This window comes from Psammomys obesus, unplaced genomic scaffold (genome assembly GCF_907164565.1).
Source record: "Psammomys obesus unplaced genomic scaffold, mPsaObe1.curated_primary_1811, whole genome shotgun sequence".
Classification (NCBI taxonomy): Eukaryota; Metazoa; Chordata; class Mammalia; order Rodentia; family Muridae; genus Psammomys; species Psammomys obesus.
In genome coordinates, this window is record NW_026593286.1 from 19,873,806 (window position 1) to 19,898,479 (window position 24,674).

The 24,674-nt window shown below is 40.4% G+C and overlaps 1 protein-coding gene across 1 annotated transcript in view; it reads left to right on the forward strand.

The window, feature by feature from the left end:
• The window catches only part of Abca12 (ATP binding cassette subfamily A member 12), a 161,862-nt gene that overhangs the window by 5,262 nt on the left and 131,926 nt on the right, over positions 1–24,674 (forward strand). Inside the window, exon 2 of the mRNA XM_055616847.1 lies at positions 7,651–7,744. Within this exon, the coding sequence (XP_055472822.1) occupies positions 7,651–7,744 (94 nt within the window). The remainder of the gene's footprint in view (positions 1–7,650; positions 7,745–24,674) is intronic.

Genomic DNA, 24,674 nt, shown 5'->3' on the forward strand with positions numbered 1-24,674 from the left:
AAAGTACCGATATCAAATATTATTCATTTATGACATAACAAACTTCAAATCACTGTAGTTGCAAGAGCTGCTCGAATCCGTAAGGGCAGGGCAATAATGTGACTGTGAAATACGAAAAGAATAAAATAGGAGGGTACAGCTATAATGAAACAGTAATCACATGTTCTAATTTCAGACATTCAAATCTCATTAATAACAATCTATGTGTAATGAATACAACCCTTCGGTGAGTCTAATTTAGCTTACCTACCCCCCAGTCAGTATCTGCTCTGGGGTAAAAATCTCTAAGTGATATTTTAAAGTCATTTTCTCAAGTTCTAAAATAGGTTTTTAACTCTTTTTTTGTTCATTTTATTGTTTTATTTCTGTTTTTCAAGACAGGGTTTCTCTGTGCCTTGGCTGTCCAGGATTTGCTTTGTAGACCAGGTTGGCCTTGAACTCACAGCAATGTGCCTGCCTTTGTCTCTGCCTCCCTGAGTGCTGGGATTAAAGGCATGTGTTACCATGCCTAGCTAATTTAACGTTTTTTTAAATTTACCCATTAGTAAAATAATTAGAAAATAGTAACAATGATAAGCATAAGCAGAGTCAGAGACTAGCAAGAATTAGAGTAAACAATTCTGAGAAGGTAGTGGAGTTGAGAGTGAAATGATAAGCTGTTTTTCAGAAAACCAGTTTTGTGAGATTTCTCAAAGATTCAAAACAATAGTTCTTATGGAGGTAAATGCAACTGAATAATTCATTCTAGTTGCTCGGTACTGCAGATCAACTCTCAGTGGAAATTTTGGGGTGAGTTTGCATTTGATTGATGCCAGTTTGTGTGGATGACTTCGCTGAGTGTAGTGAATGGAAATGTGGCTCAGTGTCTACCCTTCCTTCTCCAACCCGAGGGTGAAAGAACAAAACACATCAAGATACATGTGTGACTATGTCATAATGAAATCCATTGTTTTAGACAGTAACTAACAACCAATTAAAAGCAAAACACACAAAACCAAAAATCACCACGCTAGGATGGAGCTCAGTGGTAGAATACGTGCTCAGCATGTACTAAGCAATGAAAACAGGGAAGACGTGCATGCTGTCCTCCCATTCACAGGGTCTTATAAAAACAACCTTCAACACCCCTCCCTCCTTCTCAATCTCCACTCCCCCCCACCCCACCCCGCCCTATTCACCTTTCTCCCCACTTCATGTAAATGGCCTAACTACTGACCTTTGGAAGGAAGCCCCAGGTTACTGTGACAGTCCACTCAGAGAGCTTGCAGCTGTGCCCACCAGAAGGGTCCACCCACATGAGCTCTGTTGTTTAACCTGCTCTTACAACACCAGCCTCGTCAGCTGCTGTTCCTTTGTTACGCTGTGCCCTCTGTATCTCTTGTTTGTTTGTGGAAAGCAGGCATACATGTGCCTAACCCATGAACTGACTTCCATGTTGTAATCATATTTATCTCCAAGCTAAAAAGCATCCTCCAAGTTTAATAACTTTGTGCCTGGGTAGATAGAATTTCTGCCTAGGAAGCTCGTCTGTTTGCTATCTCTTTTCCTATTGCTTTATCTCTACGCTCGTGTTTTTGCATTGGGTCTGGACCTTTTCAAGAACAGATATAGAGACCTTTAAAATCATTTCCAGACTTTTTACTTTGAAATAACTTCAGTTTAAAAGAAAAGTCATCAGGAACATCACAGAAGTCCACCACTGTTTGAGGCCAGCGCCTCGACACCCTAAGACGCTAGTGTGCTTTTCTGTATATGGATGTAAAACTCCGCCATATTCTTAGGTGCATTTCAGTCTTTGCCGGTTCTTAGAACTGGCTCTGCTCAGCATCAGATGCAGCACGAGTTTTTCACAGCTCTTACCTCCGTAAGTCTTTCCTGCCGTCTGTGACCCTAGATCTCGTAAACCCTCAGGAGGAGGACCAATGTGCTGCGACACTGGTCATTTCCTCAGTTTTTACAGCAGTTCATGATCTTGGGCAAGAAACTCAGGAAAGCGGTTCTCTCTTCTGCCACTGCATCTTATCAGCAGTGCTTGATGCCAACTTCTCCTTTGCAAGAAAATGTGCACATGCATTCCATTTCTCGATGGGCATTCTACTTATGTGTCCACTCACTGATGTGTTTGTTTATATCTGTAGACTCAGTGGCCCCTAGCTATTTTGTTATCACAGTGAATTTTAATTTTTAAACTTGGCCATAGAAACAAATTTGAAATTCGTGGGCCGGTATTTTTGTCCTGTGTATAGTCTCATTATTTTGCAGTCTCTGAACAACATCACTATTAAATTCCTTCTATCTGCCTGCATCAGTCTGTTTAATGACTGATTGATTGATGAATAAATTTCTCTTTATCTTTTACATGTATTTACTAACTATGTTCAGGCCTGGAAATAGTGATAATCTACTATCAGTGATCATTGATAGCTCTTGGATGAAAACTAGAAGCTGAGATTTCTTAGATGAGTTAGTGTTTTCAGGGCTGAGACAATCATATAAAATGAGGTGGAAAGAACTTTGGAATCATAAAGTAGAAAAACATGGAATAAGCAACACGTATTTATATCTATTATTTTTGCTTTTGCCCCCCCCTTTTTTTTTTCATCTCATTATGTAGTACTGGCTAGCCTGTAACTTTCTGTGTAGACCAGGCTGGCTTTGAACTCACAGTGATTCACCTGCCTGTCTTTCTCTACTGCTGGCATTAATGAATATGCCATCATGACTTTTAATATACATTTTGGAAATGAGGAGTGTCTTAGCTTGATTTTCTGTTGCCGTGATAAACCACTCAGACAAAAATCAACTTTGGGGAGGAAAGGGTTTATTTAAGCTTACAAGTTACAGTTCACAATTAAGTGAAGCCAAGATAAGAACTCAAGGCAGGAGGTTGAAGCTGAAACCACGGAGGAATGCTTGTTTTTGGCTTGTTCCTCAGCCCACCTGCCTAGGAATGGTGCTGCCCACGGTGGATGGGTCCTCCTCCATCAGTTTGTGATAAAGGAAATGTCCCTACAGACATCTCCACAGGCTAATCTGATGGAGAATCAATTGAGAATCTTCTCACTTGTGTCAAGTTGACAAGGGAGATTGGCCATCCCAAGCTTATACTCATGTTAATAATTCCGACCCACCACTACTGATTTACCCTAGCTTCTTTCCTTTCCATGGTCGTAATTTCCCTAATGGATAATGAGAATTTGGATTCCCCTAATGGGAAAAATTTGGTCAGTTTTACCATACAAGACCGGTCACTTTCCTTTCCTCTCTCTGAATTCCTCACCAGGGTTCCAACATCCCCCCACTGGCCTATCCTACCACCGGGGTCCCCAACAACTGTTTATAGAAATCTCCTTCTCTTACTTGGCCACTGTGCCCGCTTCAGTTCGAGTATGGATGGATTTTACCCCAGGATTTTAAAAAATGAATCGTTCAGGAATGAATGGGGAGAGAAATAACAGAGCAGGGCATTTCAGATAGAAAACAAACACTGAATGATTTGAAAAAACACAAATAACATCTGCCAAGGAACTTATAACTTAGGGTCCATAGGTCTTTAAATGTCAAACGCACAGGGTGATGAAATACAAATGAGTTGCAGAGGTGGACTGAGACAATTAAAATATCAGCAGGGATGTAGAACCTTCAGGAATGGTATTCCTCAAAGTGTTAAGTAAGGCCTGTGTCTGTAAGTGTAGAATCAACACATTAACCTTTTGCCAAACAAACAGAAGTCAAGGCTCATTGGGTGGATATTTGGACCCTGACACTGCCTTTCGGTTGCTTACTGTAGTATTTAGCATACAACTGAACGCAACCCTGCTGTTAAGGAAATTTAAAGTTTATTTCTTGCTTTTGTGATTAATTTGTCAACTTTAACATCTCCAAGACCACAGTGTTTATCATCCCTCTGAGCTGCCTTATACAGAGAAGTCCTCAAACTTGTAAACTAAAATCCCAGCAAAATCCTGTAATAATAAATTTTACAGTTTTCTGTTTTGTTTTTTGCCTAAAATGCCTTAAGTTTCTCTCACTCAGACTGCATTTTTGTCTGAATTTAAAATTGCTCTAAAATTAATTTCAAAACTTACCAAAACACCCTCATGAAAAAAAAATCATCCAATTAGATCAATAAAAAAGATAACTTTAAGAAATGCCCTTACACAAGGGTCTTTGCTGAGACTGATACTCCAACCAAGGACCATGCGTGGAGATAACCTAGAACCCCTGCACAGATGTAGCCCATGGCAGTTCAGTGTCCAAGAGGGTTATCTAGTAAGGGATACAGGGGCTGTCTCTGACATGAATTCAGGTGACTGGCTCTTTGATCACCTCCCCCGGAAGGGGGAGCAGCCTTACCAGGACACAGAGGAAGACAGTACAGCCAGTCCTGATGAGACCTGATAAGCTAGGGTCAGATGGAAGGGGAGGAGGACCTTCCCTAGCAGTGAACTAGGGGAGGAGCCTAGGAGGAGATGAGGGAGGGAGGGCAGGGAGGGCAGGATTGGGAGTGGAAGAGGGAGGGGACTACAGCTGGACTACAATGTGAATAAAATGTAATAAATAAATAAAATAAGTAAATAAATAAAATGTTAAGAAAGAAAAGAAATGCCCTTAATGAAATTGTGTGTTCCTCATTTGAAGGTAGGTGTCTGAAATAATTATCTCAGTTGCTGATTTTGATGAGGCTCCTGGAGAAAACAAATAGAAGCTTCTAAAAGCAACTAATAGATTCCACACCTATTAAAAAAAATTCCTTAAATAGTAACTATGATCTTTCAGACCTAATGGTTAAATCCACAATCATTCATTTTTTTAAAACTCAGTTCCCTATAGTGCACATTTCAAATGAGTCACATAAAGTATGATAGCTATTTTGTATCTAGAACGTTTGAAAAACAGACTCCAATTGTCTGCTAATCAGGGACCAGGCAAGACTAACAATGCCATTTATAATTCTGGGGCCCTGATATATTTTTTTTTTCCAATCTGCTCTCTGCAATGATTTCTTTTTTAACCTTCAAAACAGCATTAACTTTAATTATATTAAAAGGTCCTCCCCTGAATATCTTCAGATTCACACCCATGCTCAGGACCTGTCCACCCATCGAGTGTGTGTGTTAGTTTGGATAAGTTCTGCTCGCATCTGGTAAACAGAAGACGGAAGGGAGGGTAACCAGATGAAGAGTCTTTAACATTTTTGATGCCTTTGTTGTGTTTGGCAGTCAGGGCTAGTCTGTGGCTCTTCTAGCAGTGATGTTTCAAAATTCATAAAATAGAAATAAATTGAATAAGTAGAATTGTAAACAAAGCCAGCTTTATCAAAATTCTGATTAAAGTGTCAAAAGAGAATTTATGATATGATGAAATGTGAGTCTTAAAAAAAAAAAACAAACTATCGCATTAAACAAAAGGCCTAGTGGCAACTGCACAGAACCATCATTTTAACATGCCGATGAGTAAAAATAGCGTTTGGGGTACCTGCAGCAATCCAAATGTGGTTTTGAAATATCCGTGAGTTTTGACGCTGGAAAGGCCGCAGGCATCCGAGTTCCTCGCCTACATTCATGATTATTGGAAGTTTTAATTACAAGCTACAGAAAATGAAAACATGATGTTTCCTCACATTTAAGCTTTAAAGTGCCCCTGAATCCTATCCATCAAATGACCCCAAGGGGGCTTCACAGCAAAGATACCGTAAGACCTGATAGACGGTTCTGCCCGTCTCGCTCCCGTCTGTGCCCAGCATAGTCTGTGGACCATCAACGTCACCTACCCGGGAGCCGTGGACACGCAGACCCTTAGGTCTCCCTTCAGATCTACCAACCCCACATCTGAACGTTTGGGAGGTTCCCCAGGCGGCTCAGCGTAGACATCACTGTCTGGGAGTGTCACTTCACAGTGAGCGGTTCCACCTGTCTGGGCACATCTCGGCTACCTTCAAACCGAGCAATGCCAGACGTCTAAGAGCTGAAAGAATGTATTCATATCTTAATAAATAAATAAAGCCCAAAATAGCGAAACAACAGCAACAAACCTGCACTTATACCCGAAGTCCACCTACCGGCGAGGAGAATCGTGCCCTTAGAGCAGAGATTTGAGTGGAGTTTTTCAGGTTGGAGTTACTGAGGGATCAATAATTGATCGGCTTTGGATTAGTCTGAAACACTGACGAGCCGCGGGGAGAAAAACTTTGAGGCTTGCTTTGAAAAGTGGGTGGGCAATGATAGAAGTCTGACAGTATAACCAGACCAAAAGAAGGAAGGGTCCACAGGCAAGGGGACTGAGAACAAGCAAGGTTCGTGCTCCGCGCTCTGTTTGAGCACAGCGCAGTTGATGGTGTTGGGAATATGTGGTTTCCCCTGCCGTGGAGCCAGTATCATAGGCCTGAAAGATAGTAGGTGGACGGGGAGTTACGCCTTTCTCAGTCCAAAGGACTGAATCCAGGCTCTTGCACAAATTAGACGACCCTCCTTTTCATTTTTTATTTTTATACAAGAACTCACTAAACTGTCCGGGAGCAAGCTGAACTCACTTGGTGGCGCAGACAGCATTTGAATGTGCCTTCTTTCTGCCTGAGCCTTCGGAGTGATTAGGGACCTGACCCAGTAGGCTCAACTGTGACTTCTAAAATGTCTGTTATTATTACTGTTACCATCATTACCGTTTGTGTGTGTGTGTGTGTGTGTGTGTGTGTGTTTGTGTGTGTGTGTGTGGATCAGAGGCCAACTTTGTGGAGTCATTCTCATTTTGCACCTCTCTGCATGTGTTTGGGGTACGGCACTCAGGTCCTTAGCCTTATATGGCAAGCACTTTCCCCACTGAGGCTGGTCTACCTCCCTGGCCCCCAGCTGTACGTAAATTGGGAGGGCAGGCTGCTACCGCTGGGCCTGAAAGTGAAACTCTCTCACAGAATGTTCAGGGCAGTGTGCATTCCTTGGGAGCCTATTTCACACCAGGTAGTGAAAATTAAGGAATGAATACAACATTGTCCTTAGCTTAAATGAGCCGTTCATATTTCCTGGGAACCAATAAATTAGGCTCTACAATGGAAGCACACAAGATGTTACACGCGGTGGCAGAGAGCAGCAGCTCACCGTCTGACTCAACTATTCATGTTGCTGGCTCATTTTTCCACTGCTTTGTTCAACAGTATTTACTGGGCTGTCACTCAAGGCCTTATGCTAGTCTTTCTGGCCGAGGAGGCAATGCTGACAATGGAAACTGTAAGAGGTTTCCAGGTTGAAATTATACTGTATTTCATATGCTCTGCTTGGGACTCTTAGCCACAGGACAAGTGGAAAATACTAAAATATCTCCTGGAATGTCTACTAAATATTTACTGATCTGATTTGAGGTTTAAGATAATCACTCTTGGGACGGTCATAATTGATCACCGGAGAGTGACCCTCAAGTAAACATTTGAAGACTGGATCTGAAAAAGCCATTCTTATGAAGTTCCCTGCATTTATGAAATTCTTTCCTTATTTTCCCATTCATATACATGTAGTGAAATATCTGGGCTGTGTTGGAATGGTATAGTTTGATTTTTTTTTCTTGTATTCAGTAGTTTTTGTTTGTTTTGTTTGAGTATACATAATTTTATTTATCTTACTGTCAGTACTCTAATACTTTCCTATTGTTGCTTTGCAGCTTTGGACACTTGTCTTAATCCTATGGCCAGTCATTATTTTCATAATTCTGGCTATTACTCGGACCAAATTCCCACCAACAGCAAAACCAACTTGTAAGTAAATAACCGATTGTTTCCCTAATGCTTGTATTCTACCTAAAATTTATTTTAGTACCATGTGAGTGCTCCAGTCGAAACTTTAACTTTTTAAATAGTATTTCTCCTTGGCAGTAGCTGCATAAACAGTTTGTGTAGTTCCCTCGCAGTTTTCCAAATCAGAAAGTGAGCTCTGGGGTGGGGCACACACAAGAAGTTAGGAGGAAAAAGTGGTACAGACAGGGGGATGGAGGAGAAACTGGAGAGGTGGGAATGAGAGAGTCATAAAAACACATTATATACATGTTTGACATTCTCAAGTAACAAAAATGTTGACCCTGAGCCAGATGCGACGATATGTGTTTAAAATCCCAGTGCTTAGAAGACTAAAATGGGAGAACTTTGAGTTAGATGTCAACCCAGGCTTCACAGCAAGGCGTTATCTCACGGGAGAGAAACAACGCTACAGTTTTGTATCTATCAGAGTTATCCAGAGTAACGTGGAGCGTGTAGAGGACAGAATGAACTGAAATCTTCCTGGCTGATCTACATCACGAGTCTCACCATGGCACAACAACACAAGACAGCTACTGTGGGCTCTGCCATTCTTTACTCCCATAGCAGAAAACACAAACTTGTTTTTGATCAGCTGAACAAATAAGCCTGGGCTGTAAACACTCTTGTTCTTCACGCTGAGAACTGAACGGTGTAAACGTGTCAATGTATTTCGTTTGAAAGGTTGTTGTTTCCCAATTAGAGTTGTTTCACATCTGTGAAGTCACTGCCCAGTTATAAGTGGGCAGACTGCCTAGCTCCCTCCATTATTTTCTTTTGGACCTGACACAGAGATGCAGGAAGGACTCAGGAAGTTCTGAGCATCAGAGGGGGAGCTTTGAGCCTCAATCATTTGGCCAGTGCTGCTTTTGGTATATTGCTCTTGCAGTTAACTTCTTTGGGGGATTATTTTTCTTAGTTTGGGGGTAAAAGCAGCAACCTCCTTAAAAGATCCTTATCAAACAACCTTACAAAACCAAAAACAAATAATTATGACAATTGGCAGTGTACAGAATACAATGCTGAATTGTATTGTAGCAATAGCGCTGATTGACTTTAAAGCACAGTGATTTTCAGTCACCCGTCATGAGAAATAGAATGAGAACCACATGGAATCTACTTCAATCATGCACAGTAGGATAATTCAGAAAATACCAGTTCAGTTAGTGTTTGGCATTTAAACTCTTAGTGCTAGAATAAGCAATCCTTACATCTGAATAGCACCCTCATTTTTTTTCCTGAAGGACTTTTCCGTAAGTCATTATATAAAGTTGTCAAAGGGAACTTATTAAGCTGTTATTAAGCAGCATAATTTCATTTTCTGCTTTGCGTGCGCATTAGCTCGTTGCAACAGATTTACCGTGTATTTAATGAAGTTTATGTGTCCTTTATATCTTCAGCATATAACACAGACTGTAGCAATAATACAATATCATGTAATTGGGACACTGACAGTGACAGAGCCTTTCAACCCACTTTCAGCAATTTCTTATTTTTAAGGATTTTTTTTTTGTTACCTCAAATTCTCTTGTGAAACTTTCAGAAGAGAAGTGTAAAGGTTTGGGAATCAGAGGTCTTAAACTAACCGGTGCTGACTGATAGGAATTAGAGGTTCATGGAGGAAATGATACAGAGGTCTCAGCATCCCACGGAGCTAGCAAGAAATGAGAAAGGAGTGAGCGGTGCCTCCAGGCCTAATCTGGAGGGTTCTGAAAGAAGCACTGTATCAGAGGATGAGGTGAAAACGCATTGTAGTATGTGGCTATTACACACTGTAGTAATAATTGGATATAAAGCGATCATCTCTGGAGGAGGAGAACAAAATTACAGCAGAGGTCAAATACTGAACATATTTGCTAGCCTCTAAGACCACATAAGCCTTGTAAAAAAAAAAAAAAAAAAAGCAGCAGATTGGTTTGTTATCAAGATTGGAAAGGGCCTGTCCATGTTACACACGAGACATCCAGAGCCCAGAGAAGTTGCTGTTTGCCAAAATTCAGTCATGTGGACGCGGGAGAAAGGTATTGGAAACTGGTTGTCTCTGCTTGTTCTTTGTTTTGGAGATTTGGAGCCTATATGAAGTCTCTTGAACATTCATTAACTGGTCTAGATCTTTGTAAATAAGAGTCAAAAAAAGTATGTCCAGGATTTCCACTCCTGATTAACAGACTATAAAAAATAATTATGTTATTGAAAGTATTGTTCTAGAGGAGCAAATCAGAGTGTCTGAGACTAACATTAAAGGGGCTGCCCATTCCATCTTCACCCCCTGAGAGTAAAAGGCACAATTCCTCAACGGCAGTTTAGACTTAGGTACTTTAAAAAAAATGATTTGTTTTCATTTTATTTATTTTGGTCTTTTGACTGCATGTATGTTTGTGTGAGGGTGTCAGATTTCCTGGAATAGGAGTTAAAGACATTTGTGAGCTGCCATGTGGGTACTGGGAATTGAGCCCAGGTGCTCTGGAAGACTAGCCAGTGCTCTTAACTACTGAGCCATCTCTCCAGCTCTGGGTCTAGGTAGTTTTTACGTTGTTGTTTTAGTTGTCCTTGGTTTGGGTTTCACATTTATTTATAATATTGAAAAATCAAAACTGGCCAATAGAAAATAATAATAAGTAGTTATTGATCTCATACCCTGTGACAGGCATTCAGGAGGGTAATGACTGGATTATTCCCTTCATAATTAAGAAAACTGATCACACAGGAGCTGAGAAACAACTAAGATATCACAATAGTGAGTGGTGATGTCTGACCTGGGCAGTCCTGCTCTAGAGTGATACTAAGCTACTAAAAATCACCTTCCTTCCTTCTTTCCCCCTCCATCCTTTTATTCCTTCCTTCTTTCTCCCTCCCTCCTTTTCCTCCTCCCTCCCTTTTTTCCTTCCTCCCTCCCCTTCCTTTCCCCTTCCTTCCTTCCCTTCCTTCCTCTCTCCTTCCCTCCCTCCCTTTCTCCCTCCCTCTCTCCCTTTCTCCCTCCCTCTCTCCCTTCCTTCTTTCCTTTCTCTCTTCCCTTCTGGTTTTTCAAGACAAGATTTCTCTGCATAGTCCTGGCTGTCTGGGAACTCACTCTGGAGACCAGGTTGGTCTTGAACTCACAGAGATCTACCTGCCTCTGCCTCCTAAGTGCTGGGATTAAAGGCGTGCGCCACTACCATCCAGCTAAAACTCATAATTCTTACATCTAGTAGCTACTGTTTGGTTCTCACGTCGTATCATTTATATCAGTAAAGGAGGACTAAACATCAAGGGTGAAAAAATATAAGCACTTCTGTCACAAAAGCAAGAAATACAGAGAAAGGTGCTGTGACACGCATCTTGGAGTCTTCCTTGGTATTAGTATTCAGTACAGCATGCTCTGACTCACAGTGCATCACCGTGGTTGCGCTATCACAGATATCAGATCCTGTTTTAGAGAGGCTAAACCCTTTCTGGGCTATACCGCTGGTTGGGCAATAGCATAATAAGATGAGACGTTCATTAGACTACACCCTTTGATGAAACTTGGTCACGATGAGAATGACATTTGTAATCCCACGCTCACATTCTGCTCTCAGAATAGTTTAGCAGGCCTGTAGGATTCTATAAGCCACTCAGAAAAAAAAAATGTAATAAGTGACTCCAAAGACTCCCTCTGTAGTATATTTGATGGCCAGGCACCTGGAGAAGTTCGGATTTGGGGTGAGTGAGGAAGCAGCTAGTCTCTGAGATGTAGGAGCCTCTGCAGACTTATTCTTTCTATCATCTGCCTTCTCTCAGTCTTTCATGTTGCAACAACCAGCTCTTGCATATTGCAAATCTTGGGAGAGAAAACCTCCCAAGCCTGGTAGTGAGGATCCAGCGCTTCTCCTTCATTCCAAAAGAGAGGGGCCGTGGCACCAACTTTGAAGTCAGTCCAACCTCTTGCAATCTCCACACGCAGGGACTTGTCAAGAGATGACTTCAAAGTGCAGATGCCACAGTTAGGAGCAAAGTGAAACAAAACATACCAAACCTCTCCAGCACATTCTCAGACTAAGCTCAGCTATAGTAGGCCACGGAGTTTTCTTATTTTCTTATACATATGCCCAAAAAGTCCAGGGTAGCTGGCTGCTGAGGAACTGTTAAGAGCAGTAATATCCTGTCTTACTGAGACCAGCAAGACCAGCAGATACCAGAGAATGCAGTCTTGACTAACAAGGCATCACATTTTCTTGTGTGTAGTTTTAACAGATATTTTCAAGTGATTGAAAATATTGCTAAAAGCATAAGGAAAAGTGTGTTGTACAAATATTACCACATGCTGAATTAAAACCCAAATATGTTAAAGCTATCATTTCCTAATATACCTTCTTCCTTAAGGGGTAGCAAATTCATATCGCATACATTAAAACTGATAGGAGCTGGTACAAGGCAGGGGTCAAATGAACTACACCAGTCTATGCTATCATAGACTGGTTATACTAAGTTCTGTCCATCCAGGTGTGATGTCATAGCTTGAATGAATACAAGCTCAGCTAACGTTTCTAGCACATGTGTTGACCCCCAAAGCATTTTGCATTTAGAGACACATGATGATAACAACAGGAAACATTAACTAGAAACTATGATATGGTAAACGCCATGCTGAGTCCTGTGCTGTATTAGCTCAGTTAATACATCAGCTCTTTGAGCTACTTTGAAAGTTAAAAAACTGAAAGCACACAGATATCATCAGCTCACCAATGTGCACACTAGAAGCCTGGATTTTACTCAGTTTTCACCCACACACATCTAGCTGTTGGTGCTAACCATCAAGACCCCGAGGCTTGCCTCAGTCTTGATTTCTTCCTCCTGCCATCTATCAGTGTTTCCATAGATTGAAAAGGGACCTCAGTTGGTTTTCCTACCTATCAGCAGGTCTAGAAAACCATGTTTTGAGGAAGATTGAAATGACTGATGAGCGGCAGGTCTGTGAGATCCAGGCAGGTTGTTTTAGCCTAATGCACGGATTGTTAAGAAGTTATTGAGTCATCTTACCCTCCTAACAGACATCTCTCAAGTGAGAGCTGAGGAAGCCAGGGAGATGAGGCATTTTCCTGTTGATTTTGCCTGGGGTGTTTTCATACAGGGGAGGATAGATACCTGCATTTATTCTCCAGCAATCACATGAGTCAGTGGAGCTGTCGAGAGTCTCAGACAGCTATAGAATTTGGCTTGCTATCTTGATTGGCTGGAAATTTATTGATTGACCTTGGCCAGGATGGTGAACTCATTCCATTTTTCTGTTAGTGGGTCTAAGGAATGTAAGAGGGAAAGTTGAAATTGTTGGTCACTTGGTGGTTTGTGAAATCCATGCAGGTTGCTGTTCCCAGGACGAAAGGGTTTTGTTCTGGGAGGGTCAGGACTCAGCATTATTCAGAATTTGATGGGCATTGCCTTCTTTGATTTCTCTGTTCTCATCCAGGACACTAGTCAGTCTCTCAGCTTAGAAATATTTGAGTCATCTTTGACTTCACCCTTCTATAACTTCCCATAACCAAGAGCTCTCAGTCAGAATCTGTCTTACGAAATTTTTTCCAGAGTTTCCTGTACATTTCCATTCTTCCTGTTTCACTCTGAAAGCAGAATCGCATTGTCTCATGCTTGGATTGATTCTGTAGCTGAGAGGGGTGTGTTCATACCCCATTTCTAACTTTTGCCACAAATCCTAAAATACTCTGCATTTAAGATCTTCATAGTCAGGACTTTCTCAGCTTTACCATCTTTCGGTTCTGAGGTAGGATACCTGTACTTAAAGAGAAACTATCTTAATGTCCTTCTCATTCCATGTGCCTTCTTACTTGGTTGTTTCTTTCACATCCTAGGAACCCATCAGAACATAAATTCACATCTTAGCCTTAGCATTTTCTGATTACTTAAATTCTAATCATCTTCACCACACCTGACATTACAGAATGAATTATATTTGCATTAGCATGATTGATGGCAACCTCAACCCACTTATCACATAGGAAGTACATTGACAGCAGGGACCATGCGATAACACCCTAGGCATAACAGATACAGCTCAGTTCCTAATGTAAGAAACAAATAGGAATACAGCAAGTCAAAAGATGGTACAATTTAGAAGGTTATTACAGAAGACTAGGTTGTAAATTCACTTCCAAATGATGATTTAAAAAATAATAATAATAAAAAAGCTATGTGAATATGTAGTGAGTAAGAGGCCAACAGCTTGTTTGGCTTTGATTTTTTTTCTTTTCTTTTTTACTTTTTAGATATAGGTGAATATGACTATGCTATCACAAAAAAAGAGAGGGAAATAGAAGGGGTTGGCAGGGGGAAAGGGTGTAATTATTTCCTAATTTAAAAAAATTAAAATGAGAGAAAAATAATTAATGAAGAAAAACTTAAATACAAAAGTGTCTATAATGCTTGCACAGAAAATGGAGAATAGATTCTCATTACTCATTTCAAACTAGGCCTGCCTTAAAATTTCCATCACAAATATTTAGAAATTCTAAATTCATAGGAGACATTGACATTTTTATGTAGGAGATTCAACAGTCTGTAAGTTGCCTAACAAGTTTCAGAAAATTCTGAAATGGTTTCTAACATTTTGAAAAAAGTGCTGACACTTAACATGACAACCTAAAGAAGAATTCTGGGAGGCACATAGAAACAATAGAGATTACCCTGAACCCTGTTTTTTCTTGACATTCTCCTCAGAGCTGTTTGAAGTAAGCAAGAAGAGGCTACTGTGAGCCCAGCTCTGCCTCACTCCTGCCCAGCGGGCTGCAGCCCCTGCTGTGAGTTGCCCATTTCCCTAGCTCCAGCCCTGACTCTCTGGCAGTGCAGAGGGGCACACCCTAATGACTGACAATGTGAAGAAAAGATTTCTCAACTTATGTTCTCTTGAGATAAGTATACAGAGTTACATCAGATAACCCAAAATGCCTCTGAAGTACAAGAGAACTTGATTTATCTAGAAGGGAGTTAGGATAATGTACAGCTGTTGATTGCATTAATGGGTTTGTCTTATTTTACTCTCCCTCCATTTTGCATCACCCCCACTTTGAGAGCTTTGCCTGACAAACTTCCCAGAATGCTCCACTGGAGTTTGCTAGGGAAGTCACCCATGTCTTATCTTTTTCACTCTTTTCTCTTCCTCTCCCTTCAAAATAAGCAGGGAACCTCCGGTTATTCTACCACAGGGAACACAGAAGTCCACATCTATAGGTAGGAACAGCTGAGTAATGCTCTTAAATGCTCTCCTAGGAATAGTAACAGCACCTGCTGACGTCATCAATCTCAGTTGCTCTCTCCAATATCCATTTAAAGCCAAGATCCAGTGTTAAGGAGATTATGCTAGCTAATTCTCTTCACTTCCTGGGGAGTAGAGAGCCCAGACTGGCTCATGGTGAGGAATCAGTGACACAGCTGGCTGACCAAGTCTTCCCTTGTGCCTGTTCATTAAAACTTTCTCCCAAGCATCACCCAGGAAATCGGGCCTACCAAACTTAGTCATCAATGCTACTCTTGCTGTTTTAAGTTTTTCAATGTTTCTGATTAGGTCACATTGTGTCCTTTGTCTTTGATAAATGGACCAGTACACACACACACACACACACACACACACACACACACACACACACACATATATGTATATGTACTGTATAGTGAAATAGCCCCATGTGAAAGAAATGCCACAGCACATTACAATTTTCTTTCTCTATGCTCAGTTGGAACTCCATTGTGGATTAATGTAAGAATGCCCTATACAATTTTCACATTTTGAAGTATGAGACTTATACTTGTTTTGCTTACATACTTACATAATTATAATTGGAATAAAATTGCCATCATTGTGAGAGGCAATGTAGAGGTTGAAATCACAGATTCAATGGAACACACCTTGGGCAAGTCTATCAGACGCTCTGAGCTGCAGTTTCCAGTACTGTGTATTACATATAGTTTATGGAGTTACTGTGCATAACAAGTTAAAAATTCCTAAATACTTCAGTGCTTGATCCTGCACTTTAGTTATGGATATTATTATTTTTTTATAATATTATATGTAAAAACCATAGCATCAGTTATTGAACAACATTATGATATGATATTCTAGTGTCTAGTCATCACTGAGAGATGAGGAAGAGGTGACTAAAATTTCCCAACACATATTTGTGCCATCATCACATATTTAAAAGTTGCCTGGTAAGTATCTGGGGTGCTGGAGAGAAAAGCCATGAGCACACATATGTCTAGATGACCACAGTAAGTGCATTAGAGATGCTAATGAAGCTGTTCTCATCCCACAGCATAGGTAGGTCCTAGAGCAAAGGAACCAAATGAGACAAGCCTGGTGACTTCGCTTAGGACCTGAACTGGGGCGCAGCAGGAGAGAGACAGCTCAAATTTACACACTCGGTAAAAAGCATAGGATGCAGGATCAATTATATTTTAATTAAATTATTTTAGAAATCATTGAAAGAATTCAATGACAGAAATAGCAGAATTTAAGGTAAAACCAGAATCACTGCTACCAATTTCTCTTTTGCCAAAGGCTTTACTGTAGCCCCCATATGGCTTAGAATAATACCCAGAAAAACTATGTTGTAGCTATGCCTCAGCAGCTGACTTGAGGGACTGTAGGGGTTTGTGAGGTTAGCAATAAGCATCTGTACATTCCTTACAGATACCAGCTGTCATGGGTGGGGACACAGGACAGGAATTCAGAGTCTATTGTCCAAGCAGAGTGCTTATTAAAAGTGTAGGTGATGGAACTAAAAGTATTCATCTTTATTTTGAAGGAGTAAGAAGCCAGTGATTTTTTAAATAAATTTATTTTATTTCATACCACCTGTGTATTTTTTCTGTCCAAGCCTATTGATAAATTAAATAATTACATTTGGACTGTGAAATATGGAAGTCCTGAGTTACTCTAAAGAGAAGCATTGTTGTCATTTCACTGTACAGTTTCTGACAAAGCATACACACTCTCACACATGCACACACACATAGCCAACTTCAGACCACGAGGCTCAGATGCCCTGTTACAATAGGAAGGAACATGTCTCAGAAGTGTAGGCAGAGGTGACCCAGTTGGAAATGGATTTCTAGTCTGGGAACTCCTTCTTCAAAAACTCATTATTGGAAATGTTGAGGTCTGCAATGTCTGAAGACTTCTCTCCCACAATTATTTCTCCAGCTTTCCCCCCCTTAATACCATTTTCTTCTATCCTTCACTTTCCTTTTTTTTTTTCACTTTCCATATTTTTAAAAGTCAGAGAATTGTTCTTAGTAGCCCAGAAGCCCTCAATACGAGGTTGGCCATGTTTTCTAGCTCCTAACTGTCCAAATGAAATTGATACAATTTAAGACAGATGTGAGGGATGGAAATACATCAACTAAAGAGAAACGAAGGCAGGGGTCAAATGCTCTTAGTATTTTCCTCTTATTGTTCTCTTTTCTCTGAAAGAATACTGCCAGATTAGTGACAAAGGATACAGATGTTCTCAACTTCTTGAGCAGGTGTCCCTCCGAAATGTTTTTGTACTTAGGTTGCATACACAGAGAAACCTGGTTTCACATGACAAAGGGCCTTGCACACTGTCGGATAACGTTGTGCTGCTCATCAAGAACAATGAGAAACTTCAACGTCTCCTGGCTCTTCTAAAATGACTGCCCTTTATGGAAATCATACAAAGATGTCTCTGGAGAGTCCTATCTGTAACGACATGTCTTGTGGATAGGATGCTGTCTGTCCTCAAGTTGCTTGTTACTTAGTTGAAGAGGGAAGAAACACACACACTGCCTGCCATTAGAGAGTGAAGATTTTAAAAAGTTAAATGTAACTAAAGAACAGTATTTGGTGTAGCCCTGTGCACATGACAGTCGATCAGGATATTTGCTCTTTAATTAATTAATAGGGCTATGCAACAAAGTGTAAGCATGTGGGCAGTATTTTCTTCCAGAATTGTTTATACTACTATTTAGGTAGTAGTTGATGATTTATTAATATCTAGATAGATAATGACATATTAATATCATAACTATGTGGACTGCTTGTTACTCTACAGGAGTTCTTCCCCATCCCCACTCCCACCCCCACCCCAAAATTCATGGCAGCAGCAACGAATTTGCTCACTGGTTCCCATGGATTAAAAATTAGGGAGTGATTTTGCTGTGGGTGTGGCTCAGAGTTTCTCATAATCTTGCATGAAGATTTTGGCGAGGGCTGCTATGATCTCAAGTTACCTGAGACGGGATCTCTTTCTGAGGCAGATTGCTGCCATGACTGACATGCTGTTATTAGGTGTTGGTGGGTGGACTGAGGCCTCTCCGTGCATTGCTCAAGTGTTCTCATACCTGGCAGCTGGATTTTCTCCAGAACAAGTGACCCAGGAGACAACCAGGTATTAACTTGGTGTTTTCAATTAATAAAAAAAAATATTTTTGCATACGAGGATGTTCTTGTATTTATGTGGAGCATGCACATGCCTGATACCCTCAGAGGCCAAAGGAGGGCATCAGATACTCTGGAACTGGAACTACAGGTAGTTGTAAGCTGTCATGTGGGTGCCAGGAACCAAACTTGGGTCTTCTGCAAGAACAGCAATTGCTCCCACGTTGAACGGCTTTGTCACTCGAGCTTCAGAAACTTGGATTTTTATGACTTAGCTTTACAAGCCTCACTTATACCACATTCTCTTATATAGAGACAAACCGCCAAATCCAGACTTCATCCAGGAGCAAGGGAACAAGGCTCTGCTCTTTGAAGAGAGAGTTCTGAAGATTCCCAAGACCAGATTTTGCAAACACACATCAGTCAGGTCCATGTTGGGCAGTAAGAACACACACAAAACTCATAGGTTTGAGATGCGTGGTCCTCCATGGCAGAACCCTTATCTGATTGCCTAATGTATAGCACAGCCCCTACATATCAAGGCTTTTATTACATAATTTTTGAAATATCTGTATTATAGACCAAGACAGTTATTTTTCTATGTATGTTACTGATAGACCTCACCGAGCATTGAAGCCAAGATTTTCCTGTGCACATCTGCTTTACACTCCCTATGTGATCTGTCAGACAGAATCACTCAGCTCTGTTTAGATATGCTCACCTCGCTGTTGGTACAGCTAACAGAACCGCTCTCTGGAATACTGCTTGATACTCAGTCGTCACCTGCCAAATATTTATTGAACAAATGGATGAGTTTGGTGCAACAATAACTAAGGCTAGAGGTATAAAGAAGTCTGTTCAAATTTACTCACAAGTCAATGGGAAACTATAACACGAGGCTGAGCACACTTCCTTCTTGTGTAGGGTGTCATTCTGTCACAGTCATTGAAAGGATACGTGTTCCAAGTTCAGCAGCTACATACTAAAAATACAAATGTTAAGGACCTCTTATATTTTGAGAAGTTTTATGATGACTCGGAGTAAGCGCTTCATGTTAAATGAACTTTGTATCATAACAGCATGGTTTTATTTTTGACACAGTTGATCACCACCACCACCATCATCATCATCACCATTTTGAGACAGGGTCTCACTATGTAACATTAGCTCTCCTGGAGTTTGCTGTATAGACCAGGCTGGACTTGAACTCACAGAAAATTCACCTGCCTCTGCTTTCTGAGTGGTGCACTAAGGGCTTGAGCCAACACTGTCTGGCTAGAGACAGTCTTTTCAAGAGTAGAGGTGGTGTGTATGTGTGTGTGTGTATGTGTGTGTGTGTGTGTGTGTTTGTATAGGTGTAACAAGTATGAGCAGCTGGAATTCCTCTGAAAGAGTTGTATTCATTGACATTTAACTCACAAAGAGAAACAGATGAATTAAGGACCAGATGCTATATTTGGCTCTCATATACTGCTTTATGGAACTTTAACATGAATTATTATGGAAAAAACGTGCACTAAAATCATAACCTAGATACTGTGAAAACTTTCCTCACCTTGTATGAATCCTGCTTGCTTTGCTGTGTCATTTCTAGGCTTTATTTCTAATAGAGTTCAAAACTTGAGGGGGTAAAGTACAAAATTTTGTGACCTGGATTATCTTGCTTCCAAAGGCAAACCAAAAGCTGTCATTTGATGTCATTATCTTGTGGATTTTATCTTTAGTTGTATGTGGAAATCTTGCGTAAGTGTGTAATCCAGAAGGTAAGCCACAGGAACAAGTGCAGTGCTTAGGCAGGGGCTTGCCATTATTATCAAAGCCATGTTAGCACAGGTGATGTGGCCAAGCCTCCTGAAGGTGCAGTGATGAAAGTTCTGAAATGCGTATTAAACTTTAGCTCAACTAAAGCCTACAGCAAATGAATAAGAATGGGATTAGACTCATCTGGAGCATCAAGAAGGATGCTTAAAATAGTACAGTCATGGTTTCAATCCCTGTTTTGTAGCCTATTTCCACATACATTAATGTGGATGCTCTGGACATTCAACAACTCTTTATTTGTGTGTGTGTGTGTGTGTGTGTGTATGCTTTGTGTGTGCCAGTAACTGTGAAGGCAAGAAAAGGTCATTAGATCTCTTGAGTTATGAAGATTTATGTGGGCATTGGGGTCTGAATTGGGGTTCTCTGGAAAGCAGCAAGTACTCTTAACCATGGTGCTGTCTCCTATTCAGCTACTCATAATGAAATGTACACTCTTCTGTTGTGAACTATACAGGATCTGAAGGAGAGCATAGAGTTCTTAGATGAAAATGTCCATAATCAGTTCAGGCTAAATCTAAAAACCAAATCCTATTGAATCATCAACACTGACAGCAAGAACAAAGAATCAAAAACTCACTATGTTTTAAAACAATAACCATGAGAACTTTGAGGCTTAAAGAAGTTAGGTAAAGCTTAATATTCTGAATAAGACTTGAGGAACAGCAATATTTGGGTATTCATAGAACAGAATAAGGTTTTTCCAGGAAGGAAGGGAAAGGAAGAAGGAAAGATGGATGGGTGGGTGGTAGGAAGGATGGAAGGTAGGAAGGATGGATCAAAGGAAGGAAGTAAGGAAAGAGGAAGGAAAAGAAGGAAGTTCACCCAAATCATGATGATATGGCTGTGAAGTGAGTAGAGGTATATTTTTTAACATAGGCTTGACTTTCTTACTTTTCCTCCACCCCTCTCGCTGCAGCTATAACAAACTGAATATATGTGGGATTTGTTTCATGTATTTCTCTGGTTTCTCCTTAACAAGGTATATGCAGAAGGATCTTTCTTACCATAACACATCAGAAGCATTTATTAGCACACTACAGACCAATCAGTAGACCACAGCCTGGTTCCATTAGATACCAGAAGGAAACACACTTATATAGGCAAAATATGACCAAGTTATCTGGAATGCTAACTACTAGAGTGAAGATATTAGGATGGCTTTACCTGGCAAACAATGAAAATGAGGTCATGGCAGTGAGATCTGGTGTTTTGTATATTCTAATCAGATCTGATGATAAGAAGAAGTCAGAGCAAAAAACATAACCATGCATTTTTATTTGAATTATAAAAATCAATGAATCAGTGGTCACTCCACTAATATAAATTGGTAGACCAAAAAAAAAAAAATGGGTAAGATACTGGATACTGGGGAGATGGAAGTAATAGAATATGGTGGAGATTGAGTGTTGAGGACAAAATGATTAGAAGAAATGAAGACACTCTCCTGGGTTTTGACCCAAGAGTGTGAAGAAACAAAACAGAAAAATTATAGTAATGATCTTGTGTAGTATTGCATTCAGTTCTTGTAACTATCCTGAGAAATTCATTACGGTGGTTTCCATTGTTCTGAGCAAGTCAGGATTATTAAAGAAGAAAATACAGGGTACTTGTCAAACCTGTGAGCTCTTGGTCACAGCATTCAAGTCAACTACCAGTCAGGGAAATCATTTACCTTTGGAGATAACCAGCCTAGCTGGGGTTAATTAAATAGGGGATTACAGCCAATGGAACATCTCATATGGTAACTCATGCTACACAAACAAAGGAGGCCCACATTCTCTCTGTGCATGCGGTAAGCACTCAGTAATCAATTAGCATGAGTAGGTAACTTGTCCTAGACTCGACAACCTTCTGTTTGGATCAAGTTGTTTGGATGCATTCATCATATAGGACATACTGATACAATAGGACAATGTCACAGGAATAGAGAATTAGGAAGTTTTTTGTTACCCAAAAGCTCTCCTCCTACCTTAAAACTTATTTACTTGTTTATTTTTGCAAACTATGCACCAAAACTATCACTGATCTGGCATTTAAAGAAAAAAGAAATTGTTTCTTATGTTAAGTCCACCAATCTGAATTATCCTAATTTTTTAGAAAGGACACCCATTGTTCTTTGATTTCTATACTTACATGCCAGATAATATATGTGCACGTGTCCAAGAATCCTGAGTAAGAACTCTCTTGATTTTAAATTAGTAATGCTAGAAGGAATAAACCTGAACCACAGCTAAAATGAATCAATTTGAGATCAGGCTATTAATATGCTTTGGTTATTCCTGTCTTATGTCCCACGTTTCGTATTTGAAAGTGGAGATTTGAAGTATCAAAGCTTCCTTTTAATGCTCTGACCATGATTCAAAACTTTTCTTTTGAAAAATTCTTAGGATTTCCTACTCTTTAGAAGATACTCAATAAATATTCGTTGAATAATTGGAAAGACAAATAGATGGATGGACAAGTAGATGGATGGACAAATAGATGGATGGGCAGACAAAAATATGAATGACATGTAGAATATTGAAGTCAACGTGTCCGTGAAGTTTAGAAACAAATCCCAGGTCTCCTTTCAACACCCCTTTACCCATTTCACTTTCATTTGAGGAGCCATGGTGTTGCATTCTTTCATTCGGCAACACTATGATGGATGCAAGATCATACTAAGTTTGGACAGTCTGCTCACCACAAAAATTGGTGTCTCTATCCTCATAGTCCTTTCCTTAGTAAAATCAATTTTGGTGTCTTACCATTTATTAAAATCCTGATTTGAGCTGATGACAAATAAATCCAAGGCAAGGCTCTGACAGCTTCATTTCCAATCTTCCAGTCAACCCATAAAAAACAAATCGAAAATCCCACTTTCTTCTAGCTATTGTGACCCTAATAGCTTTCCATTATGTCAGGCCAGCTTCTTGGCAATTCCTAATGAAAAATAATTAAGGACATATGGGTTTGTTACAAATGCTCAACACACCTAATGGCAAGCCCTTTATCTTCCTTTACCCTAAACTGGCCACTGAATGAGTTAGGGGACAGCTTCACAACACACTGAATCATCCTAAACAAACAAACAAAATAGTATCCAGGCTTTTCTCCATCCTTACATCCTTCAGTCCCCAGCTCTGTCAGTTTATGCCTCCAAATGTCACTTTAAGACTCTGCCTCCATTTCTGCTGTGACTGCCTCAGTTCACCTCTTTAGCCTGTCCACCTGTCATGGTATAGTGACATCTTGTCAGGTTTCCATGCCTTAGCTGAGGCTTCTTCTGTTGACCTCTTACATTGATATTAACTATGTTCTTAAACCCAAGTCTACAAACACCGTTTCCCTGATTAACAGCCTTCTGAATCCACATGACTGCTAGGTGCCATCATAGAACACTTTCAACCTTCCATAAATGGACCATCTCCTTCCTGATGTAGCTGAATATGTCACACCAGTCAACCAGATAAAGGAACTGTCGCCCTGGTGCTCTCAATGAGATCTAGAATATTAACTCATGTGCAAGGCAGTAGCCTATTTTGCAAGGATAATGAAATGACCAGGTGAACCAATTGCTTTCCATCTGAATTCAAGTTAAGGCATTACCATGGGGTTTCACTGTACTTCAGGCTCCTCCAGGGTTTTCTTACATTCATTCCTCTGCACATATTATTCCCCTTTCATTGTCATTCCCTCTGCTATCTCCAACTTGCCCTTCAAAACTCACATCCAGTACTGTTTTTTCTAATTCCCGCCTCCAGCACACCCTATGCGGTGACACCAAATGGTATCGAGCCCAGATTTCATACTTTAGGTACCAGGGGTACAACTCTACCAACATACATTATATCAATAGTAATAGTTTACACACATCCTTTCACCTTTATCTTCCTGAACCCCTTCACAACCATTACACAACCTATTCTGTTTGTATGTAGAAATTTGTGATCCACATAGATACTGAAGATCTGTATATGTATGTACGTGTGTGTGTGTGTGTGTGTGTGTGTGTGTGTGTGTGTGTGTAGGAAGTAAACTATGAAAGCAAGCATTTGGCAGTGATTTTTAGCCTACTTAACTTATGCCAAGCCAACTTGGCCATTAACAGTTGATCATTAGACTCTTCTCCCTAGACTGTATTAATAATTAGCTGCTCATTAGAGAAAGGTGGGTTGCTTGGGCCTCACAACCCCACACAGTTTTGTTTGCAGTCTGTATATTTATAGTGGAAACAACATTCAGTTTGCCACACGGTGAAAACTTTTGTTAAACGGCATGCACAAAGGCAGTCACGTGATGCTCTTCTTGAAACGGGATGAAGTCCCAGCTACTATGCCTCACAGATGTTCAAACAACGACGTGGGTGGCAAAGTGCAGCAGAGGCCTATACAACAGTCTCCTGGCAGCAGAGATCCGCAGCTCCGGAATTTTTCCATGCTACACCTGCTCTGGAGCATTCTAGACCCCTGGCCTTGCTTTTTCTTAGGTGTTGTATGTGCAATGGCAGAAAGGCCTTTACAACATTAGCTTATATACCACTTTTTTCACTGATGAGAATTCACTTCTCACCCTTTTAGGTTGCTGAGCACAATGTCAGGCTGACTGAAGCCCAGTCAGGAGAAACATTTCCTTGCAAAGTTGACACCCTGGCTCACTTTCATTTAAACTTAACTATCCCAGCATGCCTATCTTCCTGATTTGGGAGCTTCAAATGTTCCCTGT